Source organism: Pecten maximus, unplaced genomic scaffold, assembly GCF_902652985.1.
Source record: "Pecten maximus unplaced genomic scaffold, xPecMax1.1, whole genome shotgun sequence".
Taxonomy (NCBI): Eukaryota; Metazoa; Mollusca; class Bivalvia; order Pectinida; family Pectinidae; genus Pecten; species Pecten maximus.
Genome location: NW_022982891.1, coordinates 1 through 18,805, shown reverse-complemented (window position 1 = coordinate 18,805; position 18,805 = coordinate 1). Strand labels below are relative to the sequence as shown.

The 18,805-nt window shown below is 36.6% G+C and overlaps 1 protein-coding gene across 2 annotated transcripts; it reads right to left on the bottom strand.

Moving 5' to 3' along the window:
* Positions 1-7,972: 7,972 nt before the first annotated feature.
* Positions 7,973-14,853, bottom strand: LOC117321098 (the record flags this gene model as incomplete). Of its 2 annotated transcripts, XR_004531218.1 has the most annotated exon segments (4): positions 7,973-9,772; positions 10,105-10,252; positions 10,855-13,889; positions 14,380-14,853. XR_004531218.1 is itself a non-coding variant. In XM_033875570.1 (3 exon segments), coding segments are annotated over 2 exon segments (3,207 nt in total). In that variant the 3' UTR covers positions 7,973-10,252; positions 10,855-10,861.
* Between the last annotated feature and the right edge of the window lie 3,952 nt (positions 14,854-18,805).

The following is an 18,805-nucleotide window of genomic DNA, read 5'->3' as shown; positions in this document are numbered from 1 at the left end:
GATTTATTTATTAAATAAAAGCGAGTTTACAACTATCACTATTTAAGAGCAGCGGCGTCAATATTTGCGTTATGTGTGTAGAGTCCACTTTTGGCAGTGTTATTAAATTGCATACTGTCAGATTGAATTGAAACTGGTGCGCATGTGGGTTAATGTTGCGTCCCGTTTTGTTGCTCATTAGTGTATTCATGTAAAAAATACATTGTTGTACATTGTTGCAACTTGTACATTCCAATGACGTCACATTGTTTACAGATCCCGCGTTGTGTCTGCACTGCCTGACACGAAGGCTTCATTCTGTGTTTTTTTAGTGTTTTTGTTAGTTTTCTTACAATTCAATTGATCAGGTATGATTAAACAACCCCAATCAATATGAGGTGTGAATGTAATTTTAAGTTTAAACGGCATGTTGCGAAAAATACTTCAACTTTCACTTTGACAGTGCATTCGTGATCGGAGCTGCGATCGGCTGTCATGGCAACGACGAGGACGGTGGTTTTATCACAGTGTCGAATTTACAAACTTGCATGTACAGCCGAAAACGTCTAACTATACCTTATGTCTTTGGAAATCATCTGTAAATAATTATTTGAATTAATTACGATCCATTGCATTCGTTTATTAACGTTTGTTCCTTTCTATATGCCGATTTCGATACTTAAAACACTGAAGAGTTCCAATATTGGAGAATGAACATTAACACTTGCTCTATAAATTGTTCTAGAGCACCCGACTACCCTAAATCAATAATTATGAAACAGGTAAGAGCGTGAAGGTAATTGTATGAGAACAACGAAAAGTGCTGTACATTCTTACGAAAATGACAAACATCGTCAAAATTACTTAAAAAGTAGTCAATTAATCGGCACTTCGTCAATTAAGACCAGTTTATAACGCCGTTATGTAACCATACTTAAATAAATAGAAGAATGTACAGCACTTTTTCTCGGTTTCTTAGCACGATGAATAAGTGCATCATATTTGTTTGTACGACAAAATACGTTGGTCGGGTGCTCTGGCCATATTTGCCGACCAAGTGTTAATGTAGTCCTTCGTGCCGGTCACGTGACCACGCGAGAACAGGAGGACCGACGAAAACATCCCGATAAAGACGTTGGACACCTAACATTAAAATCCGATCAAGAAAACAAACAAAACTTACCGGGAAATCATTAAATATTGAATTTATATAAAAACATGACGATTTTTGTTCTTTTTAATTATAAATGTGTAACGTCCGCTCTCCATGAACACGGGACGTGAAAGTTCTTTTTGGGATGGTTGTGGTGTGATAAACATAATTCAACACTGGATATAAAGTTTACTTATATTTATTAATCCACAGGAAAATCCCGAATGTACAATACAATCCAATGCAGTTTCATCCATCTTCCACACTATCGCCGGCGCATTCACACTTAACAGTTCACACACATTTAAACAAATCTAAGTCTACATATCCTAAATATGTACATCCAAAACGGCACTAAGTCCGTTTAGACTGAAAGCTGCTGGAGAACTCCTTATGCAAAACGCGCAAGTCTTTTTATATCCCCTAAGGGTTAATTAATATGTATAAATTGACGATGTGGTCAATTGACCAATCGTGACCTTTAACCCGAAATATGGGCGTATCTAAACCCCATAACGTCATTTCTAATTATAGCCCTAGGCACTGACCACTGGTCCCACGGACCGTGTGCTACCTAATAATAACGACTGACTTTTAGGTTCTACCGTTTGGTTATATTTTACCTTGATATAGAATGAAGGGTGTAAACCTAAAACGGGTTAATTAACTACTGATCTAGGGGAAGCAACTCGAATAGATTTGGCTGACTATAGCGTACAGCTTTAACTACTCTAGGTAACTTTGAACACATAACATATAAAACTTGTCTATTTCCTAGTTCACTACACAACCCCCTTCTTTCGAAGAGTTTGTGTCCCCACAAACGTCATACATAGTTAATAGTTTTCGTAACAAAAGCAATCTATCTTTTCTAACGTGAAAACATAAAACATATTAAAATACCATTTTGCGTTTGCATTAACAAAACTTTTCTTACGACATGTACGAGTCTAAACTTCAATGTCAAATATTATTTCCTGACATTCTACACTATTTTAAAACGTTTTGGCACTAAAACATTAAACGCACCAAATATTACGTACTTCTTTGCGTAATAAAAATAATGTTTACAAGTCTATAGCTAACATCGATCGCTTACGAGCTCCTGGCGGCTGTCCGCAAAGTTCAATCAAACATTGTAAAACTAATGTCTACCAAAATATTAACATACATGTTACTGGTTTACCGTAATGTTTTCAAAAATGTACCAAGTCTACATAAACATACAACAACTCGTACTCTCCGTACATCTCTATCACACGTTATACTCCTGCACACATAAAACGTCATCAGACTGTATATAAATTCTCCATTTTACATCGATATCCTACCTATTTGGCTACACGGACACAATCGAATATCATTTTTCAAGTATATTTCTGATATGAAATAACAAATATATGTATGGTTTAGTTGTAACGTCCAAACCCCCAAGTATACGTATCCACTAATACGATATACTACAATATTGAGATAAAATCCACCCATAACCTTTAATTTGAGTTACATCTAAGATAGAAATCTAACATTGGAGGCAATACTCACAACTATAATATTAATGAACATGCTATTCGTACATTACCTTTGACACAGTGAAATAAATTCCAAAAATTCACATGTATAAATGTGATCCACGGAAACAATAACTAATAATCACAGTTAGTGTGTTTGTCCTAAATAATATATCCATCGGAAATTACTTTAAGTCACTTTTTGATATCACAAAGTTCAGTTATATAATGTCACTGTAAAGTATCCACGCACGTAATAATCCTTTGGTAATTCTGCATAGTTCAATCCATTTCAAAGTTACAAATCCAAAAGTAACGATTTTCCGTATTTCACTAAATGTTCTAATCCAAGTCGAAAGTTTGAATTAATATCACAGTTCAAACACCAGATCAAAGTATCAACGTTTAAATCCCTTGATAATTTTGCACGGTTCCTATTAAAAAGTTAATAATCCATTAAAAGTCCTGAATGTTCTCTGATAATGATCCAAAATAACAGTTCAACGAACATCACTTTTTGAATTAGATAAGTTCAGTCGCTTCAAAAAGTTGAAATCTTTACCGATTCAAAACAAAATCCATTCTTCATCCCCCCAGGGGCCTGCGTCCATATAGGGCAATAATTATGTCGATGATAACTACGTAATCCAATCTTCATCCCTATTTGGCATGCGTCCATAAAGGGCAATAGTCGATGATCTTCGTAAGTCCTTTGAAGTTTAAAACTGAGGTCTCTTAAGTTTCGATGGCTCGCCCAGTTCGCGTTGTCCTGACAACGAGGGGTGTCCACTTCTGGTCAGTCGTTGGACCTGGCGAGTCCAAACGCTTAGGTAAATTATTGGTAGGGGTGGAAGCTCCCGCTGTGCTGGGGTCGGTCGCGCTGTCCCCAGTACGTGTACCTCCGTAAGGCTTCCAATTGCCACTGTGTATTACAACTGGCTCTGATCTTCCGGAGTAACGAATTCTAAATAACACATCACTAAGCCGTGCGACTACTGTCCACGGTCCGGTCCAATGACGGGCTAACTTAGCCTTAGTTCCCACTATTATTTAATGTACATAGTTACCGTTTTCCGTGCCGTACTGAATGATTGGTAAACTTTGTGAACACGTTTACCGAGTTAATTCGAATTATTACTGAGTTCGAATTGAATATTGTTTCCAGTATATGTCCTTTGAAAAACATTAATTTTCACTTATCTTAATGTAAATCCAGAGTTTACAATTAAATGTGACAAAGTTACTAGCATCCGTGTAAAGAATATAAATTCCACTTTCCAAGCTTGGATATCCGAGAATCGGAGCAGATATGTCGTTATTCCAGTTCGTTGAATGCGAACATACACTGAGCATTCCTTAGTCCATAATTTGACCACTTAAACACCTTTTCCTGGCGAGGTCACGCAGACATTTCGCTATTAGTGCGAAACCGAACATGAATTTCCGATAATTTGACGCAATTCCGAGATTTAACGCTCTATAGCTGTAACTCGGTAAAATACAAAACTGGAGCAACATCGCTTCAACTGCCGCGATTTTCGAAGGATTTCCAATGCTATCCTGAGAAACCACCTGTCCTAGGACCTAAACTTCATTGTACAAGAAGTTGCATTATTCGCCTTAAATTTCGCGCGATATCAAGGCTACCAAACAGCGGTCAAACTATACCATAACTGTTTAAAATCCTTCGCGTACACAATTATTGTCCAGATGAAGCACCATATATATAGTATTATATGCACTAGCTTCCACTTAGCGCCTACTCCATCCTGGACACATGATTGGCACTATTCAAAGTCCAAAATCATCCACATGTACAAAATTTAATATCATCCTCACTAGCTGAGACGTAACGAACGCGGACTTGGTTCAATCTGACATCGATGAAAAGAGTCAAATTAACAAATACCAGAGAATTAAACCACAGCTCCACTGAATGCGACCAAATATCATCTATACGACCAAATACGTGTAGGATACACATCATCTGCTATGTTAACACATATTCTCCAGGAATTCTTCATTTTCTATACCAAAACCACGAGCTAAAACTTGTCTCTTCAATTCCACATTTTCACAATTTCTGAATAATGCACATTTCTCCATGACATAAGTAGTTTCAAATCGCGTGCGAAACGGTACTAACACAGGGCGTTCTTCTGGTGTTACATTGTATTCGATGATACGCCAAAAGATGTTTCCATCATGGAATTACTCCTGGCCCCAGAGTCTAATTTCCAATTAAGTTAACGGCTATTTTGCTATCAACTTCCTATTCGCGTTGCTTCGAACATCACGAATTTAGCTTTCACATCTTCCTGTCTGCGACTTTGCGCGGAAGATTTTAAACTTTTCCACTTTCTCCCAATGTCTGTTTTAGCACCACCGTTCGCTTTCCCCGTATGGTCGACCCCATCAACCTTACTGTCTTAGGTCCAGAAATTGGCGATACTTGACTTTGGTTATTCCCCGAGTTGAGCCTTCCCGAATCTAGGACTGACACACGATACACTGATCAAGTTCCTGCTCATTTTACTACTTAGTCTGAGAGTTGACACAATCTATGAACGATCATAGTTTCCTAAATGGTCAAAAACATGTGTCTAAAATGCTTAATCATTTTATTTAGCAATCCGAAAGTTCTTTGACACCGTCATAGCTTTTATAACCGTTATTCGACAATATTTCGATGATTTTTAAATGTACTCACGGTTCATTGGATAAAATTTCCAATACATGTCCTGTATATATCCTGTATATAATCCCGGAATATTGTCGGATTTTAACTTCCAAGTAGCGAAAATATTCACTTTTAATTTCCTAAATACTTCTCCGTTAGGCACTATTAACGCGAGAAAACACAATGAGTTAACTTCCATAGTAACTCGGAAACCACTAGAAAAATCCTCAGCTTCCCGATGGTAAATATCCTCCGAAAATCCCAGACCTATGTCCTGCATCATATCCCGAGTAAATAGATTTCTCATTACAACTTCAATATAATAGAGAACACAACTGCTAAACACACAGTCAAAACGTTCCATTACTCAACATTTCTTTGTGAAACACACAACTATATGATGTGGGTAGCGGAGATAAATCCACAAGCTCGAGGCAAGCACTTCTAGGGTTAAAATCCATTTCCGAACAAAGTTTCCGAATATATGCCGTTCCTTTGTAAATTAAGAGTAACGGACTTAAAACACACAGTTTTCGTGCTCTCGATAGCACTACAGGATTTGACGAGTTGTATGAATCCAATCGTACCAAACTCCGTCGAACGAAAGACATCACAGTTTTTTGTAGAATTCTTACATCCACAGTGTTAGTTACAGTTTATCACAACCACATTTTAAAACCATCCCACCGCTGCTGCCACCAATTGTAACGTCCGCTCTCCATGAACACGGGACGTGAAAGTTCTTTTTGGGATGGTTGTGGTGTGATAAACATAATTCAACACTGGATATAAAGTTTACTTATATTTATTAATCCACAGGAAAATCCCGAATGTACAATACAATCCAATGCAGTTTCATCCATCTTCCACACTATCGCCGGCGCATTCACACTTAACAGTTCACACACATTTAAACAAATCTAAGTCTACATATCCTAAATATGTACATCCAAACGGCACTAAGTCCGTTTAGACTGAAAGCTGCTGGAGAACTCCTTATGCAAAACGCGCGAGTCTTTTTATATCCCCTAAGGGTTAATTAATATGTATAAATTGACGATGTGGTCAATTGACCAATCGTGACCTTTAACCCGAAATATGGGCGTATCTAAACCCCATAACGTCATTTCTAATTATAGCCCTAGGCACTGACCACTGGTCCCACGGACCGTGTGCTACCTAATAATAACGACTGACTTTTAGGTTCTACCGTTTGGTTATATTTTACCTTGATATAGAATGAAGGGTGTAAACCTAAAACGGGTTAATTAACTACTGATCTAGGGGAAGCAACTCGAATAGATTTGGCTGACTATAGCGTACAGCTTTAACTACTCTAGGTAACTTTGAACACATAACATATAAAACTTGTCTATTTCCTAGTTCACTACAAATGCAACATTAACCCACATGTGTGAGGGTACTGATACAATCATACTGTTGTACATGCACCTATACTGTACATGCACCTATCCATCATTAAGAGGAAATTTTTTCCAGGTTCATCTATTTTTGGGTAAAAATGCTAACAGTGAATTTTGTGAAGTTATGTGAAGATTCACTTTAAACTGTGTTATATAAGCAATATTAATTGAATTGAAACTTTGTGACTGACTCTATTACACTGAACTTGCAACCATAATTCGGAATAAAGTTTTTACAGATTCACCTAATTTGGCCTGAAAACTGAATTTTGAGAATTTCATTTAAGTTCAATTTTCACCCTATCCTTTTGAATTGAATCTTGGTAAGGTTACTGTTACTATCATGCCGAACACTGGGTTACTGATATTATTTAACTATTGGGAAAAAAATCCATAAATTGAAGGATGTTATTGACAAGAGGGAAAGACGAGACATATAATTCTGCATAATTCTTGTTATATAAGGCATTTTGAAAAAACTTATCATGACCTTGTGATTTCAGGTTCCCCCCACGAGGGGGTTAATTTTTTAAATCGTACTATAAGTACACTGTATAACATATTAGAGTATATATGGATTTATGTGGGTTTTATGGGATAACCTTTAGCAAATTTCATAAATCTGATAATATAATGATAATTTGTTTTTTTACATATATTACATTAACCAGAGACATATATACAAATCTATATATGTCTCTGCATTAACATATATACGTCTGCAAGTATTCTTCAAAAGCTTTGCCTTACCACAAGTACACGACTTATTGTCCCCTACACAGGCCAAACTAACCGATAAACAAAACGTGACTTCACTTAACTGCGAATAGTTTGTACTTTGTACCCAAACCATATTACAGTCGGGTTCTTCGAGAGGCCAGACGGACGCTAGATCCACTCCGAGAGAGAGAGAGAAGCGAAAGTTTGTATAACTTAAGTCGAAGACCAAGTTTTGGATCTAATACAACACCAGGTAATTAACAATGTCTTCAGTCTCGTTGTTACAATGATAACTTTATCGCCATTATAAACGTCTGTCGTCGTGTTTTAATATTTCCGGAGGCGGATCATGCTCACAGGTACTTGGGGTAAGAAATTACATTTGTATATATATACTATATAGCCTCGTATTACTATATAAAATAGAGAAGGTGCCTAGCTTCTAGATATGACTACCGCTACCGCCTGAAGATATCGCGATTTTTTTATATACCAGGAACACTCACCTTCCAAACGGCCTATATATCCCAACTCATGGATAAAAATCCTAATCGTGTAACACTATTTCGACGTCTCGTTCCATCTGATTACCGGTTAAGCGGCGTTTAAATTAGCAAAATCGTATTTCCCTCCATTTTGTAAAGTTGAACCAACGGAAGTAACTGTTCAGCGACACTAGCGGATTGTCATAATGACATACCAAGGGCGGTAACTCCAGCGAGGCCTTCCGAGTGACAACAAGGTTAACGAAAAGGTAAGAGAATATCGAGTATTTATTTGGCGGAATATTTAAAGATCTTGTGGGAAACGTCAAATACGTTTCATCTAGAGAAAAAAAGAAAACTTAATTATGACATCGTCTGACAGAAGTTATAAGGTGACATGGCTCATGGAAAACCTGTGTAAATGTAATGACAATAATTATATTGATTTAGCTGAAATCAAAGCAAAATTTGGATCACCTATCACTAGTGCAACGTTAGGTAATCATATCAAACAACTTTTTCCTGGAACTAAAGTGAAAGCTGGTCGTAGCAGGACTGATTGGACAAAAACTACACAAAGGTATTATGGACTTTCATGGAAAGCAGAGACAGACATTAGGCCTACATCTGAACCGTTTCAATTCCCAATCAACTCAATACCATCTGATTTTTTTGTCATCTCCACTTCACCTTTAAAAACTGTAGCTGGTCATTTCACAGGTAATGTGATCAATGGAAACAAAGTATTGTCAGAACTTGTTTTGAACTCGAATCACAAATGGTCTCTTTCTGTGCAAGGAAATGTTGTAAATCTGGAAAGTTTGGGAATAAATGACAATTTTACTGACACCGAATGTGTATTTAATACAGTGCGACAACTCAAATATTGCAATGGTGTGCATACCATTGGGGAATCCCAATTGGATACAGGTTTTTTTAAAGAAAATGTCTCAAGAGTTGGCGATGAAAATGCTGAAAGTATTCGATACAGAGCCAAGGCATGTGTTACTGTACTGCCTTTCAATAGTTCAAATAATGCATCAACAACATGTAAAAATTGTAAGAAATTATCATATTACAGTGACACAACAAATGAAAACAAGGAAAATGTCACAAACCAATTTGTGGACAAATCAGTCAATAATAATGAAGTGAAAAATGTTCAAAGTGACATGAATGATGATATAATTCTATGTGAAAGTGACCATAATGATATGTCAACAATTTTTAAACAAATTTTTCCAGAATGTAGTGTCAATATGAAAAGTTTTCTTATGTCCCAAAAAATGGCAATAGAAAGACATCCGTTTGGCCGTAGGTGGGGTAAGGATATCATTAGATTGTGTTTGACATTGTGGTGCCGAAGTCCGAGAGGCTACACTGATCTGCGAAACAGTGAATTTATGATTTTACCTTCTGAAAAACTTTTACAGAAATATAAGAATCAAGTTTCACAAGACGCTGGAATAAATAAAGAAATTCTGCACTGGATGGCTCACGAGGCTCAATTAAAAAACATTCCCCCTGAAGGTTTGGAAGGAGGCCTGTTGTTTGATGAAATGGCTATACAGCCAGACCTACAATTCAAAATGAAAAATGGGGAGGTGCAACTGATTGGTTTTAGTGAATGTACACCTGAGAGTATTGTCTTTGATCAGCTAAAATCTAACTCGAAAGAGCGTGTCCTTGCCTCTCATGTTCTCCAGCTAGTGTTTCTGGGATATACAGGATTCAGGTTTCCTTTTGCTCACGTTCCCTCTACAACTGCTTCCGGCCATGAATTATACCTGTTGCTTTGGAAAGCTGTTAACATGTTGTCCCTGTTTGGATTCAAAATACAGTACATTAGCACAGATGGGGCCCAGAGTAACAGGGATCTTCTAAATCTTGTGCTGCCAAATTTTGACACAGTGAATCCAACCACATGTTCTTTTAAAAATATATATTGCAGAGACAACCCGAGGTTATTCTTTATCATGGATTTCTCACATGTCATAAAGAAAATTAGAAATAATATTTCTAAAAGCGGCAATACCAGTGCATGCAAGAGGCATCTGAGATTGGAGGGAAAGTTCATCCAGTGGGATCATTTTACTAAAGCCTACTTGTGGGATATCTCTACTCATCCCTTTCCCATCCATCACAAACTTACCCAGGATCATCTATATCTCACATCAGAAGGCAAAATGCGGAATCATCTAGCTGAAGATGTTCTCAATGGTGAGATGTTACATTTGATGGAGCAGTTCAAAGTCAGTCTTGGTGAGGATGGAGTGAAACTGGATGCCACTATTGACTTGCTGAAACATACAAGTGTGTTGATACAAAATTTCAGAGATTCTCGGCCAATAACAGATCCAAGTGATAACAGATTACAGGAGAACTATAATGCTTTACAATGGTTCATCAGATGGGAAAAGTTAGTCAGAGAAGACAAAACAATTACTGTCAAAGAGAAAAGTATGATATCCCACCAGACAAGGCAAGACATCATTTCATCAATCATGGGATTTGATGAACTTTGCAAGTATCGGCTAAAAATGTCACATGCTTCAATTATTCCAAGTCGTTTGAACAGTGATGTCATCGAAAATATGTTCTGCCAGCAGCGCACTCTACACAATGGAGCTAACTCAAACCCTACCTATCTCGGATATTGCAACACAGTCAACTCAGTGATATTGGGGCAGGTATCAGTATCCAGGAAGTCAAATGTCGGTAGTGGAGATGGTGCACAATTGTATCAGAAACCTTCAAAGCGAAGAAAGGTATATACATTGTTAATACCACCAAAATGGGGGGGGGGGGGGGGGGGGTACTTTATGTCAGGAAAATATTCTCATGCCTCGTTATAAGCCAAATCATTTCTTTAGCAGTTCAATATATAGAAATAAGCATGTACCTGTAATTTACTGACACATTGGACATGTAAAGGGTTCTTCGTCTTCAGTTAAGCGGTACCATTCCTCCTCATCATCTAGTTGCACACAATTTCGGTGAAACCATAAGGAGCACAAATCACAGCAAATCCACTGTTCATCTTCAACGTATGCACCATTACAAATTCCACATTTACCATCTGATGATTCCGATTCAGACGACTCAATACATGCCCTGCGCTTTCCTTTACCTTTTCCTTTTCCTTTTCCTTTCCCAACTAATTTTCTCTTGCGTGTTTTTTTTACAGCCTCTGGCGCCAAAGCAACATCATGATCAGCACTAACAGACGTGGAGGTATGCTGTATTCCACTGGGTCCAGCTAACACATCAGGGTCCGTGTGGATATCCGGAGCTGCACTAGTACCAGCATCTTTAATTTGACCATGACTGGTATGCGAATCTCTTTGTAGTATTTCTCTTACAAGTATCCTGTTAATTTCCTCCTTCCTTTTATGAACTGACACAGTTATATTGCTGGCATATGTCTTGCACAATAAAAGGATGTCCTGTTTCGTGAAAGAGCTCTCAACCAAATACTTTTGGTTTTGTAACAGCTCAGATTTTAATTTCAAGAAGGATACTTCTTTTCCATCTGACTTGTCCTCAATAAAAGATTTTATAGAGAAACACTTTGAAGCTAACTTTGATCTTTTCATTACCCTTTTCCTTAAAGCTTGACATTTTGTTTTTTTCAAAAAGGTCAGATAGTCCCTTCTGAACTGGCTCAGACTGACTTTCAAAAATAATGTTACTGTTGAATGAAATAGTTCTATGTAATTTTCACAGGTAATTACCATTGTGAACAGTATGTCAGCAACATCATTGGACGCCCCAATGGAAGGACTTTGATCCATCACCTTGGATGCTGTCAAACACTTAACCCAGGTTTGAAACAATTCGGAGTCCTTACACAGTTCTTCCTTTATGTTACCAAATAAATCTTTTCCAGATTCACTGAGGTTTTTGTGAGTAACCTTTCCACGACAAAGTGAGTCTAATCCAGTGAAAAATTTGAAAGTATTGTCCTTTATGTTGGTTAAACTTTCCCGTTCATTTTGTTTTCTTTTTGTTTCCAGTAAACTGTCCTGATCTGTTGTTGAATCTTGTAATTCATCATATGATGAACACAAAGAATTTATTGTATGCATTTGGTCTTGCAAAGAATCAACTTCAGCCTCCTTTCCATGGGCTCCCAGAACATTTCTCATCTTCGTTGAAAGTTTGTATTTCAATTTAGCTAGGACATATCCACTAATATATCTCAATTTCCCTCTTGCAGATGAGTCAAGATCTTGAGATGTGGAGACTGGTGTTCTGATTGCAGTCACAGGTTCAAGATTCAGATGCTCCGACAATGTATTGAAAAACTGTTTCTCAAGGTAAAATAAAATGGATGTTAACACTTGAAATTCTGGTCCATTTACATCTCTTTGGTAAAACTTCAAAACTGCTGAAGTACCATTTTCATATTCTGTTGAGTTGAGATACATGTTAAATTTTTTGAAAAATTCATTTCTGTGTTTTTGAGAGAACTTGTGAACATCTTCTGGATAACAATTCAATCCAATATCCTCAATTACTGAATACTGGTTTTTGAACCAGTTATCAAAACTCTGATAATTGTGTCTGATATCTTTTTCAAATGATAACATGATTGTCTCCATTGGTGTATCAATGAACTCCTTCATAACATTGCTTAAGGCCTCTTTTGATCTCACAGTCTGCACCTGTTCTATACAGGCATCTTCGTTTTCATTAAAACTGTCAATAAATTCCAAATTGTCAATTTCACTTTCAGAAAATTCATAGTCAGAATCAATATCTGGGTTGACTACAGGAGGATCACCACAGGTATCATCATATTCTTCATTTGACTCCGACAACTGCTCCTTTCTACAACATGTCAAATTGGCATCCACATGTCCAAGGTTAATGTTTTTATAAAAATCCTTTACCTGTATAGAATGGCTTTTACATAGAGACTTCTTGAAATTCAAAACTCTGAGTCCTGTTATTGAAACAGCCCGGCCGACAGCAACACCAACTTGACCAGCTTGATAACAGTTTTCACAATTAACAACTACATTATGTAAACTCATTCCTTGAGATTTGTGAACTGTGATAGCGTAGGCCACCTTAAGTGGCAATTGAACGCGTTTAGCTAAAATAGCTTTGTCGACAGGGTCAAATGTTGTAAATTTAGCAGTTTTGATATTTGATGTAATGTCTTTGTCATGTAATATAAATTTTACATCTACAGAATCTGTGTTCAGTGCTGTTACGACTCCCCGAAGACCGTTTACTAGTTTATCACTTAAATTTTTGACAAGCATAACAGGACACCCGACCTTGAGTGCTAAGTTTTTTGGTGCTAAAAACTTATTCAGATAGTGGTGAGAGCCTTCATCTTTAGACTTGTACACTTTAAGTTCTCCTTCTAGAGTGTTTAGTTTCTTGTAATTGAAGATATCAACATCCAGGTTCTTGGCAAATAACTGTGTTGCTGCTTCCTCATTTTCAATTGGCCTATTCAATGAATTTATAAAACCCACACTTTCATCCGAAACCTCCCCTGTTTCCAGCTCGTTTATACATTTGATCAAACTAACATCAGTTTGACGGTGTATTAAAGGTAAACAGATCTTATGCTGGAAATAGTCGTCAAACCAAGGTAGTGTAAAACAATATTTCCCGTTATCTCCATTCAGTTGATTTGAGATGGGTGGTAGTTGATAAAAGTCTCCAACTAAAATTACTTGAATGTTTCCGAATATAAAACTTGAATTCCTTACTTCCTTACACAGCACCTGCACTTGATGAAGGACTTTTGCACTGATCATTGACACCTCGTCAATTATAAGAACATCAACCTTTTCAATGTTGCCTTTTATTTTTTCAAACCGTTCATCGGTTTTGACAAGATGAGTGATCTCTTCATTGAGATGTCTGCCATCCTCAATGCCTGCCCACTTGTGCAGAGTTTTGCCCCCGACATCGCTACAAATAAAAGATACCAGAAGTTTATTTCGTGTTATGTACATGTTGTACGTAACCAAGATAACACTATACAATGTGACTATCTCAGTAGAGCTCTTTCTATACAAATTATATAATTAAAACATACACCGACATGCATGCAACAATTAAGAATTAAGTTATACAGACATCAATTAAAAGTTGAAGGTTAGTAAAATAAAACATGGCAATCATGTCTAATTAAAAATTAACAGATTTGATGACTTAATGTATTAAATGTTAAAAATATTTAAAGAAATGAAATCAAAAGTATCTGATTGTTTTTTGTTTTGTTTTGATAAATATATTTATATGCATTCACACATAGAAATTATCAAAATATACTAAATTTTATATGTGAAGAATTTGTATACTATGGACCAGAGATTTATATACTAAATAATTAATATAGGTCTCTGCTATGGACGTAAGATTTGATTAAGAATCCCTATCATGCCTATGCATAGTATACCTGTAATGTGTGGCAGCTATTCCTGTTGAAGCCACAACAGAAACACATTTTCCGTCGCTGTTTAATTGTTTCACTATGTTTTTTACTATGTATGTTTTGCCGCAGCCTGCCTGGCCAGTAATCACTAAATTATGGCCAGAAGTGGCCAGATTAAAGGCTTCCCTTTGATATTCGTCCATGTTTTGTTTTGTTTTGATTTTCCCGTACTTTATCGATATTCTCTTACCTTTTCGTTAACCTTGTTGTCACTCGGAAGGCCTCGCTGGAGTTACCGCCCTTGGTATGTCATTATGACAATCCGCTAGTGTCGCTGAACAGTTACTTCCGTTGGTTCAACTTTACAAAATGGAGGGAAATACGATTTTGCTAATTTAAACGCCGCTTAACCGGTAATCAGATGGAACGAGACGTCGAAATAGTGTTACACGATTAGGATTTTTATCCATGAGTTGGGATATATAGGCCGTTTGGAAGGTGAGTGTTCCTGGTATATAAAAAAATCGCGATATCTTCAGGCGGTAGCGGTAGTCATATCTAGAAGCTAGGCACCTTCTCTATTTTATATAGTAATACGAGGCTATATAGTATATATATACAAATGTAATTTCTTACCCCAAGTACCTGTGATCATGCTGGGTTACACTTCCTTGTTCTGTTGAGAGATTCGGGTGTTTTATATTTGGTCCTGCTTTACAGAATTTTTTCCTAAAACAGTCAAATGGCATGTTTGTTTCAAAATCAGGCGGTAATAAAGGCATTCGTGTGATTTGAAAGAAGTATTGAGAAATTAAATAAGCCTAATTTGTGCGGAAGTAAAAAAGTTGGAAATTCCAATGATCATATTGAGTCACCTCACGTTTACACATGCGCAAAGTTACTATTGGTTACTAGATAAAATTACTGGAACGCCCTTATAAGTTTGCTTAGGGTGCAAGTAAGTCAAACACCAAGTCACAAGTTCACACCACTGACCAGGTAATTATACTCCAACAATGTTAGAGGTTTTACACAGCGAGATACTTTAGACAAAAAGAGCCGACCAGCGGCCTCTTATATAATTATGTTATAGGAGTACAGGTAATTATAGCTGATGTCACCAGTCTTGTTATTAAAATGCTTCTGTATACTGTATCGGCAATTCATAATATCTCATTGTGTTATATTGCTGACGTGGCGGTCATGTTATCACTTCCCTGTTCAGGCTGTGGAGTGTCGGGAGTTTCAAGTGGTCGTGGTTATGACTAACCTGGCCACACTGTCAGAACATGTTGAAATCTCATTCTATAAATCCGCTGATTCATCTGTTTATGGTACATGATAACAATAAGGTGTTGCCACTTTTCTATCTCCCAAGTTCCAATGAGAATTTGAGAGAACATGGTAATTTAGATATGAGCAGACGACAGTTACACTGTTGCCTAAAAGGTTTGTTTCTTTTGTTTTCTTTTTTCTTTTCGTCCCAATATAATTATAACAAACTATCCTCACTGAAAGAAAAGTAATACTAGCAATGTGTTACGGTGATTGATTATAGGGGGGGGGGGGGGGGGGGTTGTTGTTGTTGTTAATTCCAGCTAATTTGTACGTGTATGCATGGTTACAGTATTTTTGCATCATTCACAAACCTCTTTATATTCATTTTTTTAGAAAGTTCATTATCACTTTTAAGTTTTATTAACCAGTTCAAATAAACACAATTTCTGCTATTTCATCAGATAATAATTTATTACCTCACCAAAAAAAATGTAACCAGTACATATATTTCTTAAAACTCAACTAAACTCACTACCACATCACATCAGCTGTAGCTACTATTGTTCAAAACAGATTACAGTAAAACTCACTTGTGTCGAACACGGTTGAATCGAATACATCGGATGAGTTGAACGTTTTGTTCGGTCCCGATTTTTTCCCTTCTTTATCGTAGTAAATTAAGCACGGATGATTCAAACACTGTTGAATCGATTACTGCGGTTGTGTCGAATATATTTTGTGGTCCCTTCCTTCTAAATTATACCAAAAAAAAATCACTGTAATTATAAGTTAACACAATACATTTGTACTAAGTTAACCCTTATTATCACTTAATGTTTTGTTTTGATGTAACATACATTTAAATAAACATGTTTCAGTAATATTATGATTCACTGAGTTATGAGTATCAACTAGCTCAACTACATTGCCTCAATGATTTTTCAATACTGAAGGGCTTAAAGATTAGAGCCAAAGGTGCCCAACTCATACTGGTGAATAAAGAATATTGAATTGTAACTGAATTCAGGGCTAGAACTCTATTTTAAAAATCACTAGTCAGTCGGGCTAGCCATTCAAAATTTTAATAGTCCAAATGTGAAGGATAGGTGCAATAAATACCTATGGTAGCAGTGTACAGTAAAAATGCCAAATTCTGAAAAATATGGCACATGTTTTAGATATGTAAACATTGCCAGTTAACCTTACATATAACCTCTAATAAAGTATATATATTTGAAATCTGTACAACATTTGCAATTTTAATAGAGCTCTGAAGGATAAGTAAACTGATATTTTCTGTGATTTTTAGAGCTGTGAATACCATGGTAACAGCTTAAAAAATTCTCAAAAATTGCAAAATATTATGATATTTGACCCAAAATAGCACAATTCTCTACACAATTTTTTTTCTGAAACCTATTTAAAATTAGATATCTCTATCCCAAAGACAGAATTAATCTTGTTTGGACATATGTTATAAATTAAGTTTTTCCGCTATCTTACCTTTTCTGTGGGCTTCCATTTTGCGCTGTAGTCAAAACTAAATTTCCTGTGTAAACACATGTTCGGAAAATCCGGATATTTAAAATCCGGAACCAATTTATTGATTTTTGTTTTAATAAATGTGAAGCCTGTATGCACTACTTCATACTGAATATACCAATTATAGTTGAAGGAAGGCCTCGTAACTTTATGTTACCCATGTTTTAGCCCTCAGTTATATCGGTTAGACCTCAGAGCAATACAGACGTTGATTCCTGTCGTTTCTGTTCTGTCTGACAATATCGTCATGCAGATACGATCACTCAATCGTGCCATATTACACCACTCGATTTCACAACAAAAGCAATTCTATTGCGTTTTGTTATATATTTACTTAAATAATGTTGTAGTGATCATGATATATCATCTACTACAAGTCTATACAAATTACATTTTGAGGAATTCTCCAATATTGCGAACATGTCTTGTCGTGCAGCGTCAAAAATGATTTGCTTAATATATGGCAAGTCTACAGAAATATTTAATCACCATGACAACTAAAACTAAACAGTGTCTGGGTTACACCAGCAGATAACCTCGGTGATATACAGGTAAAAAAAATTAGTGTACAGATGTACATGTACCGGACTTGTGACTACTCTAGCGGAACCATAGCCTGGGGTGGGTGTTTGGACACCTGTGTGGACTACTTTGACATGTGTATTACATTGCATAACACCTCAGGTGGGGTGGACATTAATTCATAAAAAAATGTTAACTTCAGACACAGATTCACAGTTCCTGGATAGAACAAATTATAATTGTATACATATATAAAAAAGAAGCTGCCGGGAATTGAAACCCGGCCTCCACGGTGGAACACTTCGACTCAACCAACTGAGCTAACCGGGACATTAAGAGGCTACTTATTCTAACATTAGTTTTCTTTTCTTTCAAAATTCATCTTTATATTATATTTTCATTACAAAATAAGTTAACAGAATGATGACAAACTGTACAGTGTTGCATATTTGTGCAAATTTGCCACTATATGACCCTGGCTGTTAAAAGGAATATTCTGGATCCAGGCCTGGTAATTCATGTTTTACTTTAAATAATATATCCTGATTTGCGTAACTAACTTATTTTGTACTACATAAAATATCATGGGGATGTTGAAATGATAAGTATTGGCTGATTTTGCGGACGATTTGTTTAGTGTATAAAATTTAAGTTAAAAAATATATCCCCCCCCCCCCTCCCCCCCCACCACCACCACCACCACACACACACACACTTATTGACGACTTCCTTCGCCACTGAGTTATGTTGTAATATTTTAAAGAATACAAGTTACAATAAAAACAAATAATAAACAATTTTAAAAGGGCCCGATTCTTTCCCGACCCTGCCCGATTCGATCCTGTTCATTTCAGACCTATCCTGCACTACGAGTTCCTGTCCATTTCTGCCCGATCCTGCTATGCCGAATCCTGTAAATAGTCCAGCCCGGAGTTCGGAGTTGTCGTCTGCTGAGAAGTATGATCGTTTGCGACAGAATTGTCTCATTAACTGTCAAGTTATGTTTTTGTTTCACAATCAGATAATAATCAAGACATCGATGTGACTTGAAAGAAACATCGCGAAATTAATGGTACGTGATGCGAACAAGTTAAAAAGTGGAATCCGA